At 42.0% G+C, this 23,898-nt stretch overlaps 1 protein-coding gene across 2 annotated transcripts; it reads left to right on the top strand.

The window, feature by feature from the left end:
• Nucleotides 1-2,653: 2,653 nt before the first annotated feature.
• LOC115146045 (melanoma inhibitory activity protein 2-like) lies at nucleotides 2,654-23,365 on the top strand. 2 transcript variants are annotated; one of them, XM_029687806.2, is made up of 23 exons: nucleotides 2,654-2,979; nucleotides 5,117-5,248; nucleotides 5,360-5,470; nucleotides 5,632-5,703; nucleotides 5,856-5,966; nucleotides 6,117-6,188; nucleotides 6,536-6,640; nucleotides 6,870-6,992; nucleotides 9,560-9,671; nucleotides 9,858-9,904; nucleotides 9,995-10,085; nucleotides 10,389-10,527; nucleotides 10,974-11,075; nucleotides 11,341-11,401; nucleotides 11,506-11,541; nucleotides 14,044-14,111; nucleotides 14,232-14,314; nucleotides 14,599-14,736; nucleotides 15,310-15,438; nucleotides 19,123-19,266; nucleotides 21,425-21,474; nucleotides 21,987-22,158; nucleotides 22,393-23,365. In XM_029687806.2, the coding sequence occupies exons 1-23, from the start codon at nucleotides 2,878-2,880 to the stop codon at nucleotides 22,461-22,463; spliced, it is 2,271 nt and encodes a 756-aa protein (XP_029543666.2). In that variant the 5' UTR covers nucleotides 2,654-2,877; the 3' UTR covers nucleotides 22,464-23,365. The 2 variants fall into 2 exon arrangements, with proteins under 2 accessions (XP_029543666.2, XP_029543667.2); XM_029687807.2 differs by having other exon boundaries at nucleotides 2,677-2,896; nucleotides 22,393-23,281.
• The last annotated feature ends 533 nt before the right edge of the window (nucleotides 23,366-23,898 follow it).

The following is a 23,898-nucleotide window of genomic DNA, read 5'->3' on the forward strand; positions in this document are numbered from 1 at the left end:
AACAAGAACCCCTACCTGTTATTCCTGACTTAGACCTCCATGAACCAGAACCACAGTCTCAGTCACCTTCAGTAGAGGACTCTGACAGAGCGACAACATTTTTGAAAGAATACAAGAATATCCAAAAGCACCTAAGTGCAGGTGAGAACTACTTTGTTGGACTTGTTTGGGAAGCACATACTAATGTGGCTTGACTACAACCTAAGACGCTCAGAGACTTTGAATGAGGGCCAAGATGGTGATAAGGACCTTGCTATAATATCAGGCTTTGAGAGGCTCCTGCAGTATTACATGGATTGGACAAAAACTCTGGAGGATGAAGACAAATCCACAAAACGTGTGTCACTACAAAACTAGAAATACTCCTGTCAAACATAACAAAAAGATTCCTACCAGTGTTTGCATGTCTCTTGCATGTCAATATTGGAAAGGTTAGCATATTTTGTCAAAGTTTTTGCAATTCTGTCATTGTTAGAAATGTTCTAAATCCGACCACCATTTATTGACAATGTCTTCATGTTTTAAGAATGAATTGGTGTCATAATACAACATGTTCTCCTGCAGATACAGACAAGACAAACTGCATCAATGATGATTGTTTTACTCGTAAGGAAAACGAAGACCTAACCAACCTGAAAAGAAAATATATCTACTGAGGGGGGCATTCAGACTGGCAGATGGATGGGCAAACCAGGGAGGGAGTTAAAGATAAGCAGGGGTGGAATATCTTTCGACTTCTGCACGTCAAGTCACTGGTGATACTATTGCTCATATGCTGATGGTTAAGGTGCTTCTGAAATGGCTCACTGTACAGGTAAGAATGCTTAAATGACTGCTCTAAATATACCCCTGTGTCATCTATTGAGATGTAATGAGATCTAATTTAAAAGGATTGGACTGCACAATGCATGTGTCAATATGAATGTCCCCTCTTCGTCATCATTATAATAGAATAGCTTAATTCTTCCAAGAGGGAACTTTGGTTGTGGCATTTGAATTAGACATAACAGCCCAATACAAGCTGGTCCTTTAAAACCTCTGGTATGTTTCTCTGGTATGCAATAAATCATCCATCACAGTCATCATCCAACACTTTGAGGAGTTGGCTTTGGTGACTAGGCTATTCACTGGACTGTGGTAGTGCAATAACATGAGCATTTTAAATAGAGAATAGAGATGGATGTTCAGGATGTTGACCAGGTGAGTGAGAGATAGTGTTTTGGACATGCACTGAGAAGTTAGCTGAAAGGTAAACTCCCAACCAACAACAACTTCTGGGCCTACTCTGAAAGGGCAGGGCAGCTGACAGCAGAGGGACTTTAGTAACAGTTGGTCTCAGCTGGAGGGAAAGGTCACTTATTCCATGTTTATAGATTATTTGAGAATGGGTATAGAGGTTGAATATGTGCTGTTTTCAAAACATTTTGTAGAGTACTACAATTTGCATTTGTTTCATCCAGGTTTCATCAGTTTGAGTGTAGGCAAGGATTGTCTATTATATTGACAAGATTGTAAAGTGACCCGCTCTAACAATGGAAAAATATGTCCTCAAAGATGGAAGTAGGCGAGATCAGGTGGGACCATTTTAGCCAATGATAAGGTAGATATGCATGTGAACAAAAGTCTATAGAGATAGAGGACTCATCTTTTATCTGTGCCACTATAGCATCTGTGACAGCATGGGCAGCGCCATTGAGGCTATCTCCATTTGAAAGTATTCAATGTTCTTCTTCTTCATTGGCTAATTGCTCCCAATTCATAGGAATCCCCATTCAGTTGACTACTTTAAAATGGTGGAACCCTCAATGGGAGCGTTGGGCCAGTAACCGAAAGGTTGCTAGATCGAATCCCCGAGCTGACAAGGTAAAAATCTGACATTCTGCCCCTGAGCAAGGCAGTTAACCCACAGTACCCCGGGTCATGATGTGGATGTATATCAAGGCAGCCCCTGAACCTCTCTGATTCAGAGGTTGGGTTAAATGCAGAATTGTATAACCAACGAGGTATCCCCCTTTCCCCACTCTAAAAGGGGTTATGTCCATGCTAAAACTGATTTCATCCATCATAAGCACCTACAATAACATCTGCAAAATGTGTATGACCAATAACATTTTATTTGATGGGTCCTCTATCTCTATGACAACACTGACAACTCTGATATAGTATTTTTTTCCAAAGATGCCGAAATGCCACGTGCCTTCACTTATAACACTGCATTCAAGGTATAACAGTGCATTTGTAACAAACTAACCATTACGAAATTTATAGTCAATCAAATAAGACTGACATAGCAAATTAGCAATTCGATTTTGTTATTCACCAAATTAGACACTGATTGACCTCCATACAAAAATTCCTCACTTCGTGGACAGATTTTGGGCTATTTGGAATCCTTTGGACGTCCCTAAACTAAATATTAACCCTAACCTTAACCTCTACTCTAACCCAACTCTAATTTTAACCGTTTAAAATGGCAACGTCATGGGTTAGGGGTGTCCCAATGATGCAAGATAGCATGGATAGTTCTACAATTGGTGACGTTGAGAATATACCAACTCAACATTAAAGCAGGAAGTGGGGCGCTGAAACATTTACCAATACTCCTTTTGAGTGAAAAGTCAAATAAACACATTATTGTGTAGGGTTAGAATTATACAAATCAACCAATATTCGTTTTAGGACAATATAAACGAAGTGAGTCGTTTGAGCGAGTTCTGGGTGCATAAAATAGCATCAACCTGCGCACGTTTGAGCGTCATACGTGTCCCAACTCTCTAGTTTCATGTTGCCAACGATACTTCAAGATGACAGCTGGGCATTTGTTTTTTCAATGTTAATATAATCATGGAAATAATATTTCAATGAAATATTCGACAAATGGAAGATCAAACAAGTGGTGAGGCAGTTGCTACCCAATTGGCTGATTTTAAAATGACAGCAAGGACCTATTACACTCTAGCCGTGGAGAAAGTGAGAGATGTGAGTGTCAAATCCAGTTAGCATGCTAGATGGCTAGCTTGGACTAGTCAATGCTAAAAACATCAAATGGTGTAGCTAGCGTTACCCAACATTGTAATTTCTGTGAATTCAATGATTCATTGTGTAGGACTGTCAAATATGGCTTATCTACATTGTTTAGTTAACTAGCTAGCTAGTGTCTTGTCTTGTTGTCCACGAGAACACTGTTTCCTTGTAAGATATCGTAACGTAAACTAATGACATGTTAGCTCATTTAGCCAGCTAACTAACGTTAGCTATCTGTTGCATCCTAATGTAAGTGTGTTCACACTTGACTTTGTCCCTTTCAGTCAATTTGTGTGAACTCATTGCGGTTCGCTTAATCATTTAAGCGAAGAGCCCCCGAAGCGAACCGATATCCTCTCGAGAGGTACGGTTCCCTTTTTAGGGTATTGTGAACACAAAACTCCCCAGGTTCGCTTGTAATTATTCCTGTACCACACACTAGACTACTGCAACACATGTCCCCCTACCATAAACCCTCGCATTGGTGCTACAAAAGAGAGAAGATGATGTGCAGATTCGCGGGGGAAAAGCGTGCTGTTTTTAGATATTGATTAAGGATTGTCAAGGATGCGCGGAAATTCAAAAATAGTGTGCGTGGTGCGGGTATACTGACAAGCGAACCTGGGAAGCTTTCTGTTCACATTGCCCTAAAAAAAAGTGAACCGGACCGCAGAATTCATGCAAACGGATCTCAAAACTAAAAAAGAAGCCAACCGCACTGAGTTCACAAATATTTACTGAAATTGACCAAGTGTTAAAACACCCTAAGTAGCTAGATAGCTGCCTAGTTAGTTTCACGTTTGAAGTTTAATGTCACATACACAAGTATAGTGAAATACAGTTCTTGCAAACTCAAAACCCAACAATGCAATAATCAATAACAATGTAATATAAAAAAAAATATATACAAATAAACACCCAATAAATATGACCAACACAATAAGTAAGTAAGCATACTATGTACAGGGTAAGTTACAATACTGTATTTACAATGTGCAGAGATACTTGAGTGATGGTAGATATTTATATGGGAAAGGTGTCTAGGCATCAGGATACTTGGGGATAGAAGCTGTTCAAGAGGCTGTTGGTGCCAGACTTAATGCACCAGTATCACTTGCTGTGCAGAAGCAGAGTGAATAGTCTATGGCTAGGGAGGTTGGAGTCTTCAACGATTGTCCGGGCCTTCCTACCACACTGCCTGATATAAATGTCCTGGATGCCATGGAGCTCTGCCCCAGTGAAGTACTGGCTGTCCTCACCACCCTCTTTATCGCCATGTGATTGAGGGCAGTACTTTTGCCATACCAGGCAGTGATGCAGCCAGTCAAAATACTCTCAATACTCCCTTTTTGAGGGCCCATGCTATCGCAGCTTCTTCATGACTGTGTGCGTGTGTTTGGACCATATTAAGTCTTTTGTGATTTGGACCCCAAGGAACTTGAAGCTCTCGAACTGCTCCACTGCGTCCCCGTCGATGTGGATGGGGGCATGCTCACTCCTCCTGTTTCCTGTAGTCCACGATCGGCTCCTTGGTCTTACTTACGTTGAGGGATAGGTTGTTGTTTTGGCGCCACACTGCCAGGTCACTGATCGCCTCCCTGTAGGGTGACTCATCGTTGCCGGGGATTCGGCCTACCATCGTTGTGTTGTCAGCAAACTTGATGATTGTGTTGGAGTTGTGCGTGGCCACTCATTTGTGGTTGAACAGCGAGTACAGGAGGGGACTAAGCACACAAGCCTGTGTTGAGGGTCAGCGTGACCGAGGTAATGTTGCCTACCCTCACCACCTGGGGTCGGCCCGTCGGGAAGTCCAGGATCCAGTTGCAGAGGGAAGTGTTCAGACCCAGAGTCCTAAGCTTGGTGACGAACTTGGAGTAGACAATGGTTTTAAATGCGAGCTTGTTGTGGCTCCTTGTTGCAATCACTTTACTTTTCAATCACTCACAACAACTAGCTGTGTGTCTGTGTTTAGAGGAAGTTGGACGTTTGCATTTTGACTGTTATGTACCCACAATCCAGGGCCTGAAACCTGAATAAAAATACTATAGCAAGTCTTTTGATTGTAAGCAATTTGTCTGATTTTTCTACCCAGGTTGTGTCATCCCTTCCTGATGACGTAAGGCCAGGTCCTGACCTGTATGGACTTCCATGGGAAGCTGTCATCATCACTACGTTACTTGGGTTGGGCACCCTCCTATTGTTCACCTGCAGGTTCTACCAATGTGTAAGTTGACTGTCTGATATTTATACCAGCATGCAAGTATAGAGATGAACAACAGCATTCTTTCTTTTGATCGGGGAGTGACCAAGCTCACAAAATTGTTCTTGTTTCCAGATAAAGAGCAGACTATATTCTGGCAAAGAGAGGCGGATGGGCCTGAAGGTGGCTCAACTATTAGATGAAAAGTGCAAAGTACTTAAGACTTTGAGTGAGGTTCAACAAAAAGTGAGTCCAATGTCAAAGATTGCAGTGTGTGTGTGTGTGTTTCTGACTGACTGGATTCGCAAACTATTCAATGCAATACTCTCGGAAATTACATGTTTTGTATAGACCTGTGTGTTATGAATGCCTTTGCTACTGTTTGTTTATTTATGTACCTTTTTTAGTATGAAAAACTGGAATCTGCCCTGCGGAATAGTGGCGTTTTGGCTCACGCCGCAGAGAGGGAGAATCTGGAGGTAAGACACAGAAATTACACAGTATAATTGTTCTCAATACTGAATAAAGATTCTCATATTTCACCTCTAAATACACTGGCAAATGGCATAAAAGGACTTGGTATGCGTGTGACTTTCAAGTCCGAGTAAACCTATAATGGTCTCCTCTTCAGGTGATGTTCCAGAGGCTGAAACAGTCAAATACACAGCTTGGAGATGATATAGAAAGGTTAAAGGAGGACCTACATATCCAGAGAGCGAGGAGGTTGCAGCAGGAGGAGACGGTGAGTTTGACTTCGGACTGGACATTTTTCACCTTTTCCTGTGTTTTGATGTTTATGCGTTACATCTTTTCTTTTTTCAGTTTCACTCTTTGCTCTCATATTTCACAGTTCATTTATTTTTGAGGTGTGGTGATTTGAGTGATTTTACAGATTGCAGATATGCAGGAAACCTTGAAAACTGTAGAAGAAGAAACCAGGGACCTCAAGTCCCAGACAGAACAGGTACACTGACACTGGTCCGCATTACAGTGTTATATATCATGAACAACACGTTAATGGTAATTCCTTCCTGTTTGGCATGTTAATCATGTCGGGGCGGCAGGTAGCCTAGTGGTTAGAGCCTAGTGTTGGACTAGTAACCGAAAGGTTGCAAGATCGAATCCCCGAGCTGACCAGGTAAAAATCTGTCGTTCTGCACCTGAACAAGACAGTTAACCCACTGTTCCTAGGCCGTCATTGAAAATAAGAATTTGTTCTTAACTGACTTGCCTAGTTAAATAATGGTAAAATTTAAAAAATGTCCACACACTTAGAGCCAGGATAGATGTAACACATTTTGCTCTTTTCAGGCACAGACAACCCTAAAAATATATGACATGAACAGTGAGAGGAATCAGAATAATCTGGAGGCAGCAAAAGAAGAGAAGGCCTTGCTCCAGGAGAAAAATGCACAGGTATGTAACCTGACATATAAGATGTCAATTTACAGCTATACAGTGCCCACGAATCAGAGCCATTGATATCTGTATGTATGGCTCTGTCACTTATTGTGTTTTATACTCCAGTTCCATATCAGGCCTGGTTGCCGTTTATACAAAGAACCTGCATGGGTTGTGCTGAAGAGAAAGCAGAAAGTGTCCTATATTCTGGTGGGGACCTCACTCTCTCCCCCTCTTCCCACAGCTGGTCCAGGAAGCAGAGGACTGGGGGGAGCGGATGAGTGAACTGGAGGAGGAGATGAGGATGTGTGAGAGCTCCTACACTGGAATGGTGCAGGATGCTGCCACCAAAGACGAGAGCATCAAGGTTTGCATTCATATTACTGCACTGGCAAAAACCACATGCAGCTAAATGTGTGCCTATAACAAACATTTGCATATTCTTCCCTGTACTGGGAAAAAAGCAATCACCACACACTTTGAATATTACTGAGGGTGTCAACTAGGACTGTTGCGGTGACCGTATTACCGCCACATCGGCAGTCATGAAGGCAGTCAAATTCCAGATGACTGTTTAGTCACAGTAATTAAGCTTCTCCAAGGGCTGCTGCTGGTCATTAGTAGCCTACCAAACTTGTTTACTACCTGGTACTCAGTTCTCTGTTGTCCCTCTAATCACTCTGACATCAATGTAAACACTTCATAGGAGCTCATGTTGCGCAACATTTCTATAGGCAATTGCGGGAGAAAACCGAGTGATGGCCGCTAATAAAAAGAGGATCCCATCAGCTTTTTATAGTTATTTCTCAACTTTCCTAATATTAAGCACATTGCTTATATTTACAACAGGAGTAGAGCCTACCTGGCTGGCATGAAAATAAACCACAGGGAAAAGCATCCTCTGTTTGCAGGTGCATGATAATGGTCCATTCGAAATCAAAACAAATGTCACACATAGTATTTAGTATATGTAAAGACCAGATTAAATCAAAGAATAGTCTGATCGGTGACAATATTAGCCTATCACTTGTGATTTCTATATTATCATTTGTGAATGATGCCCATCATAAGAAACAATCATAGTCGCACACCTCATGTAGCCTAGCCCATAGGTCTATATGGTTTGTATCACAACTAAAGTGGCCAAATAACTTCTTAAAATTAAGCACATTGATCAGTTTTACAAGGGGTGTAGACCCTAACTGGCATATATAAGCAGCGAGTGAGTTTCAAGATTGGGGAAGATAATTTTCACCATAAAATGCACCTTTTATAATAAAAGCATTACATGCATAATTGCATTTACGGTCATTTTTGATAATGTTGTTTTGAAACATTCGGGCCTATAGCACTTAACCATGTGCGCATTGCTGTGCTTATAATGTGAAGAAATAGCCTAATAGTTTATCAAAATTTTTAAGCTAAACATTCTGATCTGACGCAACGTCAGCCACATTGCATAAAAAACGTTTGCATCATTTGGGATCTATCACATCCCACAACTGTCCCAGACTGTTTGGAATATTTATTTGTTGCACAGAGTAGAATAGGTCGACTTTTGTACTGTGGGGGATAGTAGATTGACATAGGCTAGTGCTTTTGTTGTTTGTTAGGCAATGCACCTCTGAATTGGATAAGGGCGCAGTTGCGTCTCTGATGTTTCTGTCTTAACTTGTAGCCTGTGAGGAAGACCGATCTCAAAACAACAACAAAAAAGATCACGTGATGGAAAGCAGTGTGAGTGAGAGACGCTTCGGATTGCACAGCACACACCGGGAGAAGGGCTCAATGCAGCACTCTGGCCGCAAAAGGCATGGATTTTTTAGGGGGAGCGTTATGGCCGCAAAGGGGTTGCCGCCATGAAATTTGAGGAATTATCAAGTGCTTGTCAAATATGTGAATGAGACTATTTGTGTGTAGAGCCTTGCGCGAAACAAACAGACTTCATTCAAATCATCATTCATCTCATCATGCAGCATTACAATGTTTTATAAATCAAAACATATAGCCCAACATTTGTGGAACTTAAGTTACATTAATAACTCTAAATTAAGCATATAGGAGTACCTATTTCCTTGTTAACCGCTCAACACAGAATAGCCTCGTGTGCACTCACTCAAATTGTTTGGAGAAAATATTTATATTTGCTCAGCATATAAAATAAGGCCAGGGAATTCTAAGCAAATCTTGTCTGCTAAATTAACTAGTGTAGCCCACAGCCATTTGGCACAGCCACATCAGGACCTAACATAAGGACATCTGAGTTCTATTCTTTTCTTCTGAAATAGACTACATGTTCTTCATATCATGCTTCTTTAGACCTGTCTAAAATAATGGATTTATTGTGAAGGTGTAGGCTATATTACAGGAATTTATTAGAATTTTTAAAATGGCTTGTAGGCGGCAGGTAGCCTATTGGTGTTGGATGAGTAACCGAAAGGTTGCTAGATCGAATCCCCGAGCTGACAAGGTAAAAATATGTTGTTCTGCCCCTGAGAAAGGCAGTTAACCCACTGTTCCTAGGCTGTCATTGTAAATAAGAATTTGTTCTTAACTGACTTGCCTAGTTAAATAAATAAATAAGAAAATGTGTGGAAGCCAAGAGATGCTTAATGTTTTTATATTAACGGTCAATTACCGTGAGACCGACAGTTTATTTGCTTGACAATCACCGGCTGATGACATTTTGTGACCGCCACAGCCCTAGTGTCAACTAACAATTAGTTAGGCTGCGCCACTTAGGGTGTCAACTATTTGAGGCTATGGTCATAATGGTAATCCTCGATTGCCTGTTAATTATTTTAAATGGGATATACTGTGTTTTGTTGTATCACTCAACAAAATAAGTTTCCTTGGGGGGAAAAAACTATAGTTATTTAAATGGTAAAGCCTTCTCACGCTTTCTCTCGCTCTCACTCTCTCTCTCTCCATTAGTCCCTGACAGACTGCCTGTTGAAGATAAAGGACTGGGACTCAGTGCTGGAGGATGGAGCCAACGGAGAGGAGAGAAATGGGACACGAGGGGTGGAAAATCGAGAGGGGCCAGGTGAGGTTCCGGTAGATAAGACTATAACCGCCAGTAGGTATGATCAACTGGCTTTCGCTCACCATTTCTTCGTATTATTATGCAAGATCATCGGATGGGATTAAAAAAAAAAACATTTGTCAGGATATTGAGGAAGTGGGATATCTGTGTCTTCCCAGATTTAACTTTTTTTTTTTTTATACACAGATAACCATCAACGACAAAGAATACAGAAACTCATTCATGCAGCCAAGGTATGTCTTCACTTAAATAAAATTCCGTTTTACAAACAAAACTCTTGTCAGCAATAGATGGGAAATGAGACTTATTTTTTATTTTTTCAGATGAATGCAGACTTGAAGTCTGTGGATGAAGACAAGGACAGGGTGTTTGCCAAGCTAGCAGATGAAGTCAAGGCCATGGAGGATCTCAAAGGTAAGCAGAGTATTATGCTTTTCAGTAGTAACTTTTCACTGCGGAGAACAAAACAAGAATATAACAAAGTTAATTTTATAATGTACATAAAATGACTAGGTTTATATTGAAATGAGCTTCAGTTGTTCATAATACAACAGACACAAAGGGTTTGTTTCCCAGATGCATATTAAGCCTTGTCCTCCTGGATTAAAAAGGACATGCGTCAGTGTCCGGGAAACCGGCCTAAACTGCTGTAAACTTCTGACCTTTAACGAAAAACCTTGTCTAGTTTTTAACACCAGGTTGACTCTTGGGTTGCAGAGGGGATTAAGAAACTTGAGAATGAGAAGGACTCTCTGCAGACCGAGAGTGAGAAGTACACGGGCCAGGTGCAGAAACTACAACAGAAACTGCAGATCATGACAGAGATGTACCAGGAGAATGAGCTCAAACTACACAGGTACTGTACAGGAGCCACTCTAAGGCTGACCCAAATGCACAGCTTCATCCATGAACATTATGTAATTTTATACAGGCTGATCATAACAAACAAAAAAACATTTATGAAGGATTTATACGCATTTATAATGGCTGATTTATGAAAGTTTGGTTACACTTCATAATAACTATATTCAATAAGTGGGACTATTGAACTGCTGCATGCCTGGTAATATAATACTATATGTAATTTAGCAGACACTTATGCAAAGCAACTTAGTCATGCGTGCATACCTTTTTTATGTAAGGGTGTCCCCAATGGGCATCGAACCCACTATCTGTGGCATTGCAAGCGCCTTGCTCTAACAACTGAGATGCACTGGACCACACAAGGCCTGGTAATGTTTGTCTGATCATGGCTGTTCCACTCTGTGGTATGCATATAATGGGTGTTCTCCCTGGTGTCAGGATGCTGACGGTGGAGGAGAGGGAGCGTCTGCAGAAGGAGGAAAAGCTGACCAAGGCTGACAGGAGTATCAGCCTGGCCGTGGAGGAGCTCAGCAGCTACAGGTCGGCTACTGGACACACACACACACACAAACAAACCATCCCTGACTCCAGATATCACCTGTCTCCAAACCTACCCTGCAAATCTCTTGTTTACGGTGTTTTCATACAGGCCTGAAATTGAAAGGTATACTTCCAGTACACTTGCTGTCAATCGAATACATCCAATTAATTTTGTGAAACAGAGTTGCACATGTCCACAATTTTTCACAGGGCGTTTTGTATTGCGAGTGCTTGCATCAAGGTGCTGTTTTGTTTCCACACAAAGGCAAAGAGCACAAGACCTGGAGGATGAGCTGGAGAAGACCAACCAGGCCTACAAGATCCAGGTGGGAGATCTGACAGTCTGTCATAAGAGGCGGGAAAACATCAACCACATGCAATTATCTGATGTATGGCCAATAACAAATGTCATTCTCCCTCCATTTTTCAGATAACCTCCCAGGAAAAGAAGGCACACAATAACTGGGTAAGTACATAGTAGTAACATACATACACACACTATGGCGCACACCTCAGCTCATAGTCATGTTAAAGAGCAACTGAATGCATTTCTGGTTGAAAACAGCCTATATGGCATCGATATTAGAAATGTTTATTCCAGTGCCAAAATTGACTAAAAGTGTAAGTAGGATCATTTTGGTCATAAGGTCAGTATATTCCTAAACTGAGTTTTGTGAGATTTGTGTAACTGATGTCATCACAATTTACATAAGGGCTGGGTTTGGATTGCAACCATGCCCACTAACACGAGACGGTAACGCCAAAAATCTGATCTGATTGCGCTCTATCCAATCGCAGAACCTCCAGGCAGTGAGACAAACTTGCCCAAACACTGCAAGACAGATGCAAACTCTGGTAATGGATTGTAAAAAAAAAAAAATAAAATAAAACTGCACCGAAGCGCACATCGCCACTCGCCAGTGACTTGATAAGCTGATTAGCTAACGTGGCCTGCCTGCTAGCTACTACTACATGGAACTTAGCTAGCTAGTGATGTTTGGGCACTGGTAAACAGCGTGAAGCTTTTGCTTTATTTAAGATTTTTTGACAGCTTGCTGATGATGTTGTAGACATGTTCTCCGAAATCAGTCATGAGTGCAGCCAACAGCAGCTGACTCTGTACACTTGAGAAATACTGCACCAAACACCTTAGCTAGGTGTAAAATTGTGTGACTAAGACCTCCTTAGATCAATTCTAACCATTTTTAGAAAGTGATAGTGGCTATGTTGTTGCCACGGTGTCTCAAGAGGGACAAACAACAGTAACTTGCCAGGGTACAATATATACGAACATAACACAACACATTTTTTTACTTGAGAAATACTGCATCTAACACCTTAGTCACACACTTTTACATCTAGCTAAGACCTTAGATCAATTCTGACTATTTTGAGGAAGTGATAGTGGCTATGTTGCCACGGTGTCTCAAGAGGGACAAACAACAGTAACTACCATGGTACGATCTGAAAACATGACACACCCACATCAAGCCACACCCCCAAGACCCACATCAAATTTTTCTTGATGAGCAGCAGAAAGACACATGTGGGATCGGTGCTTAACCTGTTGCGACGAGCAATCCCGTATCCGGGATCCTATTTATAGCCTCAAGTTCATTACCATAACGCAACGTTAACTATTCATGTACATCACAAATGAAATAAATATATTTGCTCTCAAGCTTAGCCTTTTGTTAACAACACTGTCATCTCAGATTTTCAAAATATGCTTTTGAACCATAGCTAAACAAGCATTTGTGTAAGAGTATTGATAGCCTAGCATAGCATTCAGCATGCAACATTTTCACAAAAACAAGAAAAGCTTTCAAATAAAATTATTTACCTTTGAAGAACTTCAGATGTTTTCAATGAGGAGACTCTGTTAGATAGCAAATGTTCAATTTTTCCAAAAAGATTATTTGTGTAGGACAAATCGCTCCGTTTTGTTCATCACGTTTAGGTAAGAAAAACCCCGAAAATTAAGTCATTACAACGCAAACTTTTTTCCAAATTAACTCCATAATATCGACAGAAACATGGCAAACGTTGTTTAGAATCAATCCTCAAGGTGTTTTTCACATATCTATCGATGATGAATCATTCGTGGCAGTTTGGTTTCTCCTCTGAAGAAATGGAACGCGCATGGACCTGGAGATTACGCAATAATTTTGACGCAGGACACCGGGCGGACACCTGGTAAATGTAGTCTCCTATGGTCAATCTTCCAATGATATGCCTACAAATGCGTCACAATGCTGCAGACACCTTGGGAAAATGACAGAAAGTGCAGGCTCATTCCTGGCGCATTCACAGCCATATAAGGAGACATTGGAACACAGCGCCTTCAGAATCTGGGGCATTTCCTGTATGAAATTTCATCTTGGTTTCGCCTGTAGCATTAGTTCTGGGGCACTCACAGATAATATCTTTGCAGTTTTGGAAACGTCAGAGTTTTTTCTTTCTAAAGCTGTCAATTTTTTTATTTTATTTATTTATTTATTTACTTTTCTGCTCTTTTGCACACCAATATCTCTACCTGTACATGACCATCTGATCTTTTATCACCCCAGTGTTAATCTGCAAAATTGTATTATTCGCCTACCTCCTCATGCCTTTTGCACACATTGTATATAGACTGCCCATTTTATTTCTACTGTGTTATTGACTTGTTAATTGCTTACTCCATGTGTAACTCTGTGTTGTCTGTTCACACTGCTATGCTTTATCTTGGCCAGGTCGCAGTTGCAAATGAGAACTTGTTCTCAACTAGCCTACCTGGTTAAATAAAGGTGAAATAAAAATAAATAAAAAAATTACATAGTCGAGCATCTTTTCGTGACAAAATATCTTGTTTAAAACGGGAACGTTTTTATCCAAAAATTTAAAGAGCGCCCCCTATCTCGAAGAAGTTAAATAGGATTTCCTCAGCTTGGCGACTCATCTGTAATCTCTATTGTCTGCATTGTAGCTAGCAGCACGAGCTGCTGACCGTGACCTGGCTGACATTAAAAGAGAGAATTCACACCTCAGGCAAAAGTAAGTACTAAAGAAAACAGTCAGTTTCACCAGACACCAGTGTTGTCACGTGTTGCTACAAAATAGTATTTCCCTGCAGTGTGGAAAGTATTCTCCAGCTTGTGGTGTGTCTCCATGCAGATTGACTGATACTCAGTTCAAGCTAGATCTGGTGGAGAAAGACCCCTATGCTCTGGACAACATGGGCAGACCTCCATTCAGAGGTGAGTCTACAGTAACCCTCCTATCACTCTAACTATAATCATATCCTCCGCTGAATCCTAACTCGACCCCTAGCTCCTATTCCCTACATTGAGACGATTAGATAGGTGAAAGCAATATGGTGACAATCCAAAAGTCAAGATGAAGTTATTATTAACAGAACTACTTACAGTATATCCATCCAATCCTCTCAGATCTACAGGAGTGCCTATCGTGTAATAGGGACTAGGTGTTGAATAGGCCATTATTCTGATATTTGAACTTTCTGTCTCTCCCTGACCTGCAGGTGAAAGGTCACCGTATGGCCCCTCCCCCCTGGGTCACCCTGCCTCCGAGAACAGAACCTTCCTGTCTCCGCCCACCCTGATGGATGGCCCGCCACACCTCTCTCCAAACTTCCCTCCCATGGCACCGGGAGGCAGAGGTGACTTCTCCAGTCCAAACCCCCTCTTCAGTGCAACATGTGGCACTGCACCGCAGCCAAATGTACATGGCTTGAGGCGTGTGTCCTTGAAGCATTGCAGAGTATCATGTTCTAATCGTTGGCATGTCATGAGTTTATAATTAGGAATCTATTTACGTTTTCTATTTAGTACCAACTGATGAAAATGCCATTAAGAAAGCAGGATAAATAGATTATTTAATTCAGTTTGGATTATTATTTAATCCCTGTCAATTAAATTGAGTAAAGCAATGCTGAAGTCTGTTCTTAATCACCTGATACAAATACATGCTGAATCTTAATTTGCTTGAAGGTTGATGCATCTGTTACAGAGATGCTTATCTTTATAGTCTAAATTGCCTTGGTGGTGAGCATGCACCAGCAAAATGGGGAATGATATGCAGGTGTATCACCTACAGAGGGAGCATTGTCTTTGCACATGATGTATTATTCTGGTCTTGTCATCCTTGCTTCATGAACTCATTGACATTATGCTGTCTCTCTCTCTTTCTTGCTCACCTACCACTCCCACATGTCTCTCTCTCTCATAACCAGTATCCCGAGGCCTAGTAGATCCCACCGGTGGGATGGACTCTGATCGGAGTGGTGGTCCTCACTCTGACAGTGGCTCGCTATCTCCCACCTGGGAGAGGGATCGCAGGGGCCCACCTATACCCCCTCCAGGTACAGTGATGACCCCCCCCACACTTATGATCTCAGCAGCCCCTCCAATCACTACAGACAGAAGTTATTCTAATCTTCTAGCCTACTATATTGTGTGTGAAAAATACTCATTCAGTATCAGCCCTAAAGGGTGTGTGTTCGTTATTTATTTACGTCAGTATGATTTACCATCTTTTGCTATGTAAAGATGTCCGTAGTTTCTTTTGGGTTGTAGAGAAATATAATTAGTTATAGGGTGAGAGTGAGTTATATTTGTTAATCGACTGTCAGATTATTTCACAGCTAAACAATTCCCCTCAGTTGGTTACTGTTGTGGTCAGCCGGCCCTGTGAGAGGTTTGAGATACTCTTTATTGGTTCAAATCACTGTTGTTATCAGTCTGTGAGGTGCAGACCTAGTCGTGGTCAGTGAGTGTATGACTACTCTATATATACAAAAGTATGTGGACACCCCTTCAAATGAGTGGATTCAGCTATTTCAGCCACACCCTTTGCTGACAGGTGTATAAAATTAAGCACACGGCCTTACTGAGGAGCTCAATGACTTTCAATGTGGCTGCCTTTCCAACAAGTCAGTTTATCAAATTTCTGCCCTGCTAGAGCCGCTCAACTGTAAGTGCTGTTATTGTGAAGTGGAAACGTCTACATTTACATTTACATTTAAGTCATTTAGCAGACGCTCTTATCCAGAGCGACTTACAAATTGGTGCATTCACATTATGACATCCAGTGGAACAGCCACTTTACAATAGTGCATCCACTATCAGTATTGATACTGATGTATCATCAAATGAATTATCTAAGTAAGTCTCAGAAATTGCTAATATATGAATGTTATCTGATGTTTTTAGCAAGTTATTGATTTCATTAACCTTATTTCTAAAGGTTACATATATTAATATGGGCTATTTTCAGCCCTTTCCTGGGTAGCTTATCAGCGATAGACATAAATACTGAAAAGAGCAGACAAAGCAAAAGAAAAAAAATACATTCAGCAGTCCATTAATCAATTGGTGTGTGTGTGTGTGCGCGCGCTGCAGAGTTGAGGCTACAAACCATATGATTAGCTCGCTCATCCATTCCATGCTTCTGGGAGGGAGGGTGGACAATGAGCCTGTCATAGCGGATGTACGCAATGTCCCCACGCGCTCTGGCAGCTTTCATGGCAGGGATCAGTTCTTTCCTCTTCTGGCGCACAGCTTCAGGATAGTCCTCGTAGAGGAAGATATACTTTCTTGGCTCTTTCCAGAACAGCAACCTTGTCCTTGAACTTCAGGAACTTGACCACTATTGGCCTGGGCCTATCACCTGGGCCGGTGGTGGGTTTTCCAGTCATTTGTGCACGCTCCACCTCAATCTTCCTGTGGTCCATCTTCAATTTCTCAGAGATCATTTCCCTCACTTTATCCTCAGACTCTGTCCAGGTCTCATGTGGTGATTCCATCCACAACTATGTTGTTCTGCCTTGATTGTCCCTCGAGATAATCTGATTTATCGGTCATTGTTGTCATGAATTCACACACAGAACCGATGTCCTCAATGACTTACAGATTGCTGTCATCTTGCCATTCTCTTGTTTCAACTCATGGAGCTGACCCTGGGAAAACTGCAAACTGTTCTTCAGGTCCTGGAAATCTCTGGTCAGAATTTGGACAAAACACTTGAAGCTATTTTCTTGTAACAACTGCTCGTAGGTCTCTTTTGTTCAATTAAAATATCCTTCACGTGTGATAGACACCACTGTCCTCAATGGTACTCCCGACGGCTTTGGTCTTGTCATAGTAGCTAGCAACGTATGTTACGCTGTTACTCCTCTCAGTTCCAGACAGGGCAGGTCACAGGGAAGATTGAAAACAACAGCAGGGATCTAGACAGCCACAAACCCGGGACAATCCGCGGTCCCAGCCACAATGGCTAACCTCGTCGTGGGCTGCATTCAAGAAAACCTCGCTAGCTTGATATGCAGCTAGCTAGCAGCTAGGCTAGCTGCGATGCCAAATAGCTTCTCAGACCCCTCCTTGGTCAGCAGGATCACTGGAAAGAGATAAGTAATCCCAGAAACTGATGCCAACTGCTTTCCAACTTTCCAATACACTTTCCAAACAAAAACCGAGCTCTTCCTCATTTAACAGAAAGTGATAAGAGGGGAGGCCATTATATCCATAATTTGGCAGGCTAAAAGCAAAATTGTGGAATAATGGAGGGACAAATGACTATTCTACTCAAATCAACAGCTTCTGTTGTGTTCTTCCCCCCTTTAATAAAAACAGACCTGTGCATTACTAGTGAATGTTTATTTTCATTAATGAGTGACAAACGCTCACGTGCACACTCATGTTCATATACACACACTCATAACGTCACACTCGGCCACACAAAGACAAAAGCCCACCAGCAGGGGGGACCTATTGTGTCCTGGTGTCAGCTCAATGTGACCTCTGGCCATGTGGCCCCTGTTAACACAACAAGAACTAATCTCAGTCGCTGACCAGGCAGCAAACAAAACACTGGCTGAGGCTGTCGCTGCCTCCGGCGGCACTCTACTCTGCACAGCACTAAACCAGCCACAGTAGCAGAACCATCTGAGAACTCTCCCAGGAGAGAGGGAGCGAGAGAGGCAGAGAGAGAGGAGTCGAGGATAATAATAATAGGTCTAGGAGCAACCATGGGTCAGCCGTGAAGTGGTAGGCCACATAAGCTCACAAAATGGGACCGCCAAGTGCTGTAGTGCATAAAAACTGTCTGTCCTCTGTTGCAACACTCTACCTATTTCCAAACAGCCTCTGGAAGCAACTTCAGCACAAGAACTGTTTGTCAGGAGCTTCATGAAATGTTTTTTTTTTTTACAACGCTACCTGCCCGACTGCGTAGTGCCAACTGTAAAGTTTGGTGGAGGAGGAATAATGGTCTGAGACTGTTTTTCATGGTTTGGGCTAGGCCCCTTAGTTCAAGTGAAGGGTAATCTTAACGCTACAGCATACAATGACATTGTAGACGATTCTGTGCTTCCAACTTTGTGGCAACAGTTTGGGAAAGGCCCTTTCCTGTTTCAGCATGACAATGCCCCTGTGCACAAAGCGAGATCCTTACAGAAATGGTTTGTCGAGATCGGTGTGGAAGAAATTGACTGGCCTCCACAGAGCCCTGACCTCAACCCCATCGAACACCTTTGGGATGAATTGGAACGCCAATTGCGAGCCAGGCCTAATCGCCCAACCTCACTAATGTATTGAGGAGTCCGAGCCTGAGCTGCCACTGGTTTGTGTCAACTCGAACCAGGATCTCTAGTGGCACAGCTAGCACTGCGATGCAGCGTCTTAGACCACTGCGCCACTCAGGAGTTCCTGGAGCTAGGAACTTTTTAACCATTTAGTTAAGTTATCATGGGGGAGCAATTAGCATGTGGCATCAGTGTATTTTTGGTTAGTCAATGACAATTCCATCATACCCATTCTACTACTGTCACTGTTCTGTGTACTAAGTAAATGCATCATGATTTTATGCTTGTTTGTTTTCGTTGTTAGTTTTTTTGACCTGCAATTGAGGCTTCTGCTTTTGGCTCCAGTCCCCTTTGGACAGCACACTGGTTGTTTTGATTTGGACATTTCTGCTCTGATCCCCATCCTCAGTGCAGCTGGTCTGAATAAGGCTGCTGAAACGGTGCTCTCTCTCTCTGCTCATAAAGGGTATATGTATCCAGACCCAGGCCTTCCCTACAGGAGACCCCTGCCTGGAGCCTTTCCCCTTGGGCCTATGGGCCCTCCCCCACCCAGAGGCCCCGGTCCTGCTGAGCCCCACAACTTTGGGCACCATCCTGGAGATCAATCTGGTGAGAACCCTCCTTTTTGACCTTTTCTCTCTCTGTATTACAGCGCCGTATAATTAGTTTTAGTGATTGATACTGTATCTCTGCACCATAGCCACTCTGTCAAATAAACTTCAAAAGGATGTTTAGTGCTTGGAGTATGTAACTGAAGTGATGAAATACATTTCAGGACAGTATCTTTTTAATGCTGATGTGATTCAGACCAAGCTCCTTTGTCAGCAGCACACTGAATTAGGAGGAGTGTACATGATTAGTATACCTCTGAAGAATAATATAATGTTAGCTAGAGAATGAGCAGGATATTTTGCCCAGTGTTGGGTAACTCATTACGTAATCAGATTACTTTTATGAGTAACGGAGTACATTTTTAAAATTGGGTGATATTATAACATTCTTTGTCAACTAACGTGTGCGTTACTTTCAGATTCATATCCCTACTGGACGCGTTTCCATGATCCGATCTCGACTTGTTTCCTCATTTGATTCTTGAGCGAGCCATTGATCGCTTCTTTGATAGCAAAAGCCCGTAAAGGGCTTTCCATCTAGTGGCAAGTGTGCCCTCTATACATCTCTAGGGTCCGTATTACGTGTAATCTATAACCAGAACTGGGGGCTCGAGAGAGAGATTTTGAATGAAAAGATGGCCAGATATCTGTACAGATTTTCTTAGTGTACAGTGCATTTGGAAAGTATTCAGACCTGTTTTTCCACATTTTACATTACAGCATTATTGTAAAATGTATTAAATTTTAAAAAAAAAAAAAATCCTCATCAATCTACACACAATACCCCATAATGACAAAGTGAAAAACATTTTTTTTTAGAAATGTTTGCTAATTTAAAAAAACAAAAACAGAACTGAGACTCGAAATTGAGCTCAGGTGCATCCTGTTTACATTGATCATCCTTGAGATGTTTCTACAATTTGATTGGAGTCCACCTGTGGTAAATTAAATTGATTGGACATGATTTGGAAAGGCACACACCTGTCTATTTAAGGTCCCACAGTTGACAGTGCATGTCGGAGCAAAAACCAATCCATGAGGTCCAAGGAAGAGAGCTCAAGAACGGTTGTGTCGAGTAACAGATCTGGGGAAGGGTACCAAAAAATGTCTGCAGCATTGAAGTTCCCCAAGAACACAGTGGCATCATTCTGAAATAGAATAAGTTTGGAACCAACAAGACTTTTCCTAGAACTGGTCGCCCGGCTAAACTGCGCAATCGAGGGAGAAGGGCCTTGCTTAGAGAGGACAACGACCCTACGCACACAGCCAAGACAATGCAGGAGTGGCTTCGGTACAAGTCTCTAAATGTCCTTGAGCCAGAGCCCAGACTTGAACCCGATCAAGCATCTCTGGAGAGACCTGAAAATAGCTGTGTAGCGACACTCCCCATCCAACCTGACAGAGCTTGAGTGGATCTGCAGAGAAGGGGAGAAACTCCAAATATAGGTTTGCCAAGCTTGTAGCATCATACCCAAGAAGACTGGAGGCTGTAATCGCTGCGGAAGGTGCCTCAACAAAGTCGAGTAAAGGGTCTGAAAAATACTGAAATATCACATTTCCACAAGATATTTATTTTTGACAAGCATTTCTAAAAAACTGTTTTTTTGCTTTGTTATTGTGTGTAGATAAGGGGATAAATATATATTTTTTAGAATAATACTAAGGTAACAATGTGGAAAAAGTCAAGGGGTCTGAATACTTTCTGAATGCAGTGTGTAAGCAGCCCATATGATAGCACAGCTTTTGTAGACTATCACAGGAAAGCAGCGCCATAGATGAAAGGAGAAACTTGTGATCAAACTTGAGTTAGTAAGTAGCCTATCTTTGGTAGAGCGTGCGCGGCTCCCTCTGACAGTCAAACAAACTGAGTTTGAGATTTTGTTTCTTTCATGAAAGTAACTCAAAGTAATAACACCTTACTTTCCGCACAAAGTAATCCATAAAATGTCATGCATTACTTTTTCAAGCAATACATATTAATCTGAACACTGTGTCCAATGTGGAAACTCCCTTGTTTTGACAGAGTTGAGCATTAAAGAGCATGAATGAACCCTCTTTTCATCAAGTTCTTAAGGCTGGAATTAAATAAACCCACCAAAGACTGAAGTGGATATAGCTAGGTTCTTACTGTGTTTTTGTCTCTTGTGTTCTTGCAGACTCAACATTTATGGAAAACAGCATGGGCCCTGGTGAAAATGAAAGGGATGTAAGTATTCTAACCCTTATATTAACAATACATTGGCTCATTCATGTACTGTCTCTCTGTCCATAGGTGCATATTTGGCTGTAAAACCAATTTCCCATTGGGGATCATAAAATGTTCTACTACAGGGATGGTTAACTTTGACAGGGGTGTGGGATTACAAAAAATCTGAGTTTGCCATCATGGCCGCAGTGGCTCATGGGTCTACGTACCCACATTCAAACCCACACATTCAGTCAGAGCTGGCCCTTTTGGGGGCCCCGGGTGAAAGAAATCCCCCCCAAAAGAGAGAAACAGCGCTTTGCTGCTATTCTACTTATTTGCCATGGGGTGGAGAGAAAAATGAGCAGTTTCACAGACATTTTACCACATTTTGAAATTGCCCTTTTATTTGACTATTCAGACCCTGACTGAGTAACTAAAATTACTAGTATATATTTTTTTCCCCTGAAATTTTTCCTGCAAAAGGGGGATCAAATTAAGATCCTACATCTATATTTAAAATGTTTCCGCAGTCCCACATGTCAGCACCTGGAGATCTGAGGATGGGGCCTCCTCCCTTAGTACCCCCTGGTATGGGTCCCCTCCCCCCCATGGACCCTTACTTTGCACGCAGAGGCCCCCCAGGCCCTTACGGACCCCCAGACTTCTTCCCCCCACGAGGTCCAGCAGGGCCACCCATAGGCAGTAAGTATTATTCTCTGTATCCCTTACATATTAAAGGCTCATATGTGCTTTGTACTTATAATGCATTTATAACTGAAGGTTTTTATGTAATTTGGTTCTATTAACAAGCTATGGGTGGGAGATGAGGAATATCATTTTATACCACATTCACTACATCTTGCAGGTTTAATGACTCTGCATGTATACTGTTAGACTGACTATACGTAAAGCTTTCCCCCTTGTTTTCCTCTGAAGTGCGAGGACCACCTCCCCGGGAATGTTTGGGCGATTTCCACCTCTGCTGCATATGGGCTACGCTCCCATGAGGCCCCACCCAGACAGTTTTCCCCCTGGACCCCTTCCAAGGCCCTCCCCACCAGACAGCGAACAGCCTCCTGACCAGTCCCCTTCTCCACACGATGTCATCTGAGCCATCTCTCCCCCTCCCTATGAGGGAGAAACTCTCTCACCGCCTGCTTCCTGTGTGGCACTTCACTTCCTGTTGTGCTGGTAGTGAGCGACTTAGGGTATGCTCAAGGACTGTTTCATGAAGTGTAACCAATTGTCATTTGACTGTCTTTCCCTTTTTTTAGAGGCCGACAGTGGAATTGTTTCCCCACTGTCTCGCGCACACACACAAATAGATTAGTGGCTTATTAGGACTGTTGAGAGAATACAATACCACCATGAACTGGAACTATTGAGTGATCACTGTTGCTATGTGTATTTCTGGTGTTGAATGCAGTGTCTTTTTGAAGAAGTTCCATAGTTATGTGAATCTGCTGATGGTGAACTGCCTGTGAGACTGCCTTTTTCTGAGTTGTGACTTGGGCAAATTTGAGAAGGCTGTGTTTTCTTGCAATGTCAAAGCCTTTTTCATTTTACTTTGAAATAAGTCCCTAATTTCTCCCTTGCATTCTTGCCATGTGTATATATTAAGATATTGTGAGAAGGGAAGTGTGTGTATACCACCCTTAGTCCATTCACATTTTCTGTCAATTGACCTGAAAGATGTTCACTACTTTTTAGCTGGGAGTTCTTGACCGTCCATAGTTTGATCATTAAATGTCAAGAAATTACAGTAGTGTTAGCCTTGAGGGAATATGAGATATTGTGAAAGTCTAATAAATGATGCTCAAGTGTTTAGTTGTCTTACATTTTCATAGATCAAATGATTTAGGGGATAAGGATGGAATCACAAATTATAGAATAAATGAATGGCAGCTCACTTTTCTGCTCAAGTCGTCTTTACAAATGGCATGCCATATTGGTCTTCTTCAGGTAGAACTAACCCTTACATGACCTGAAAAGGACCGTATCAGCTGTGCCATAACACAACGTCTAGCTCTGACATGTAGTTGAAGTTTACATCCACCTTGGCCAAATACATTTAAACTCAGTTTTTCACAATTCCTGGTAAAGATTCCCTGTCTTAGGTCAATTAGGATCACCACTTTATTTTAAGGATGTGAAATGTCAGAATAGAGATTTATTTAGGCTTTTATTTCTTAAATCACATTCCCTGTGGGTCAGTTTACATACACTCAATTAGTATTTGGTAGCATTGCCTTTCAATTGTTTAACTTGGGTCAAATGTTTCAGGTAGCCTTCCACAAGCTTCCCACAATAAGTTGGGTGAATTTTGGCTCATTCCTCCTGACAGAGTTGGTGTGACTGAGTCAAGTTTGTCGGCCTCCTTGCTCACACAAGCTTTTTCAGGTCTGCCCACAAATCTTCTATGGGATTGAGGTCAGGGCTTTG

The sequence above is a fragment of the Oncorhynchus nerka genome, linkage group LG18 (assembly GCF_034236695.1).
Source record: "Oncorhynchus nerka isolate Pitt River linkage group LG18, Oner_Uvic_2.0, whole genome shotgun sequence".
NCBI classification, from domain to species: domain Eukaryota; kingdom Metazoa; phylum Chordata; class Actinopteri; order Salmoniformes; family Salmonidae; genus Oncorhynchus; species Oncorhynchus nerka.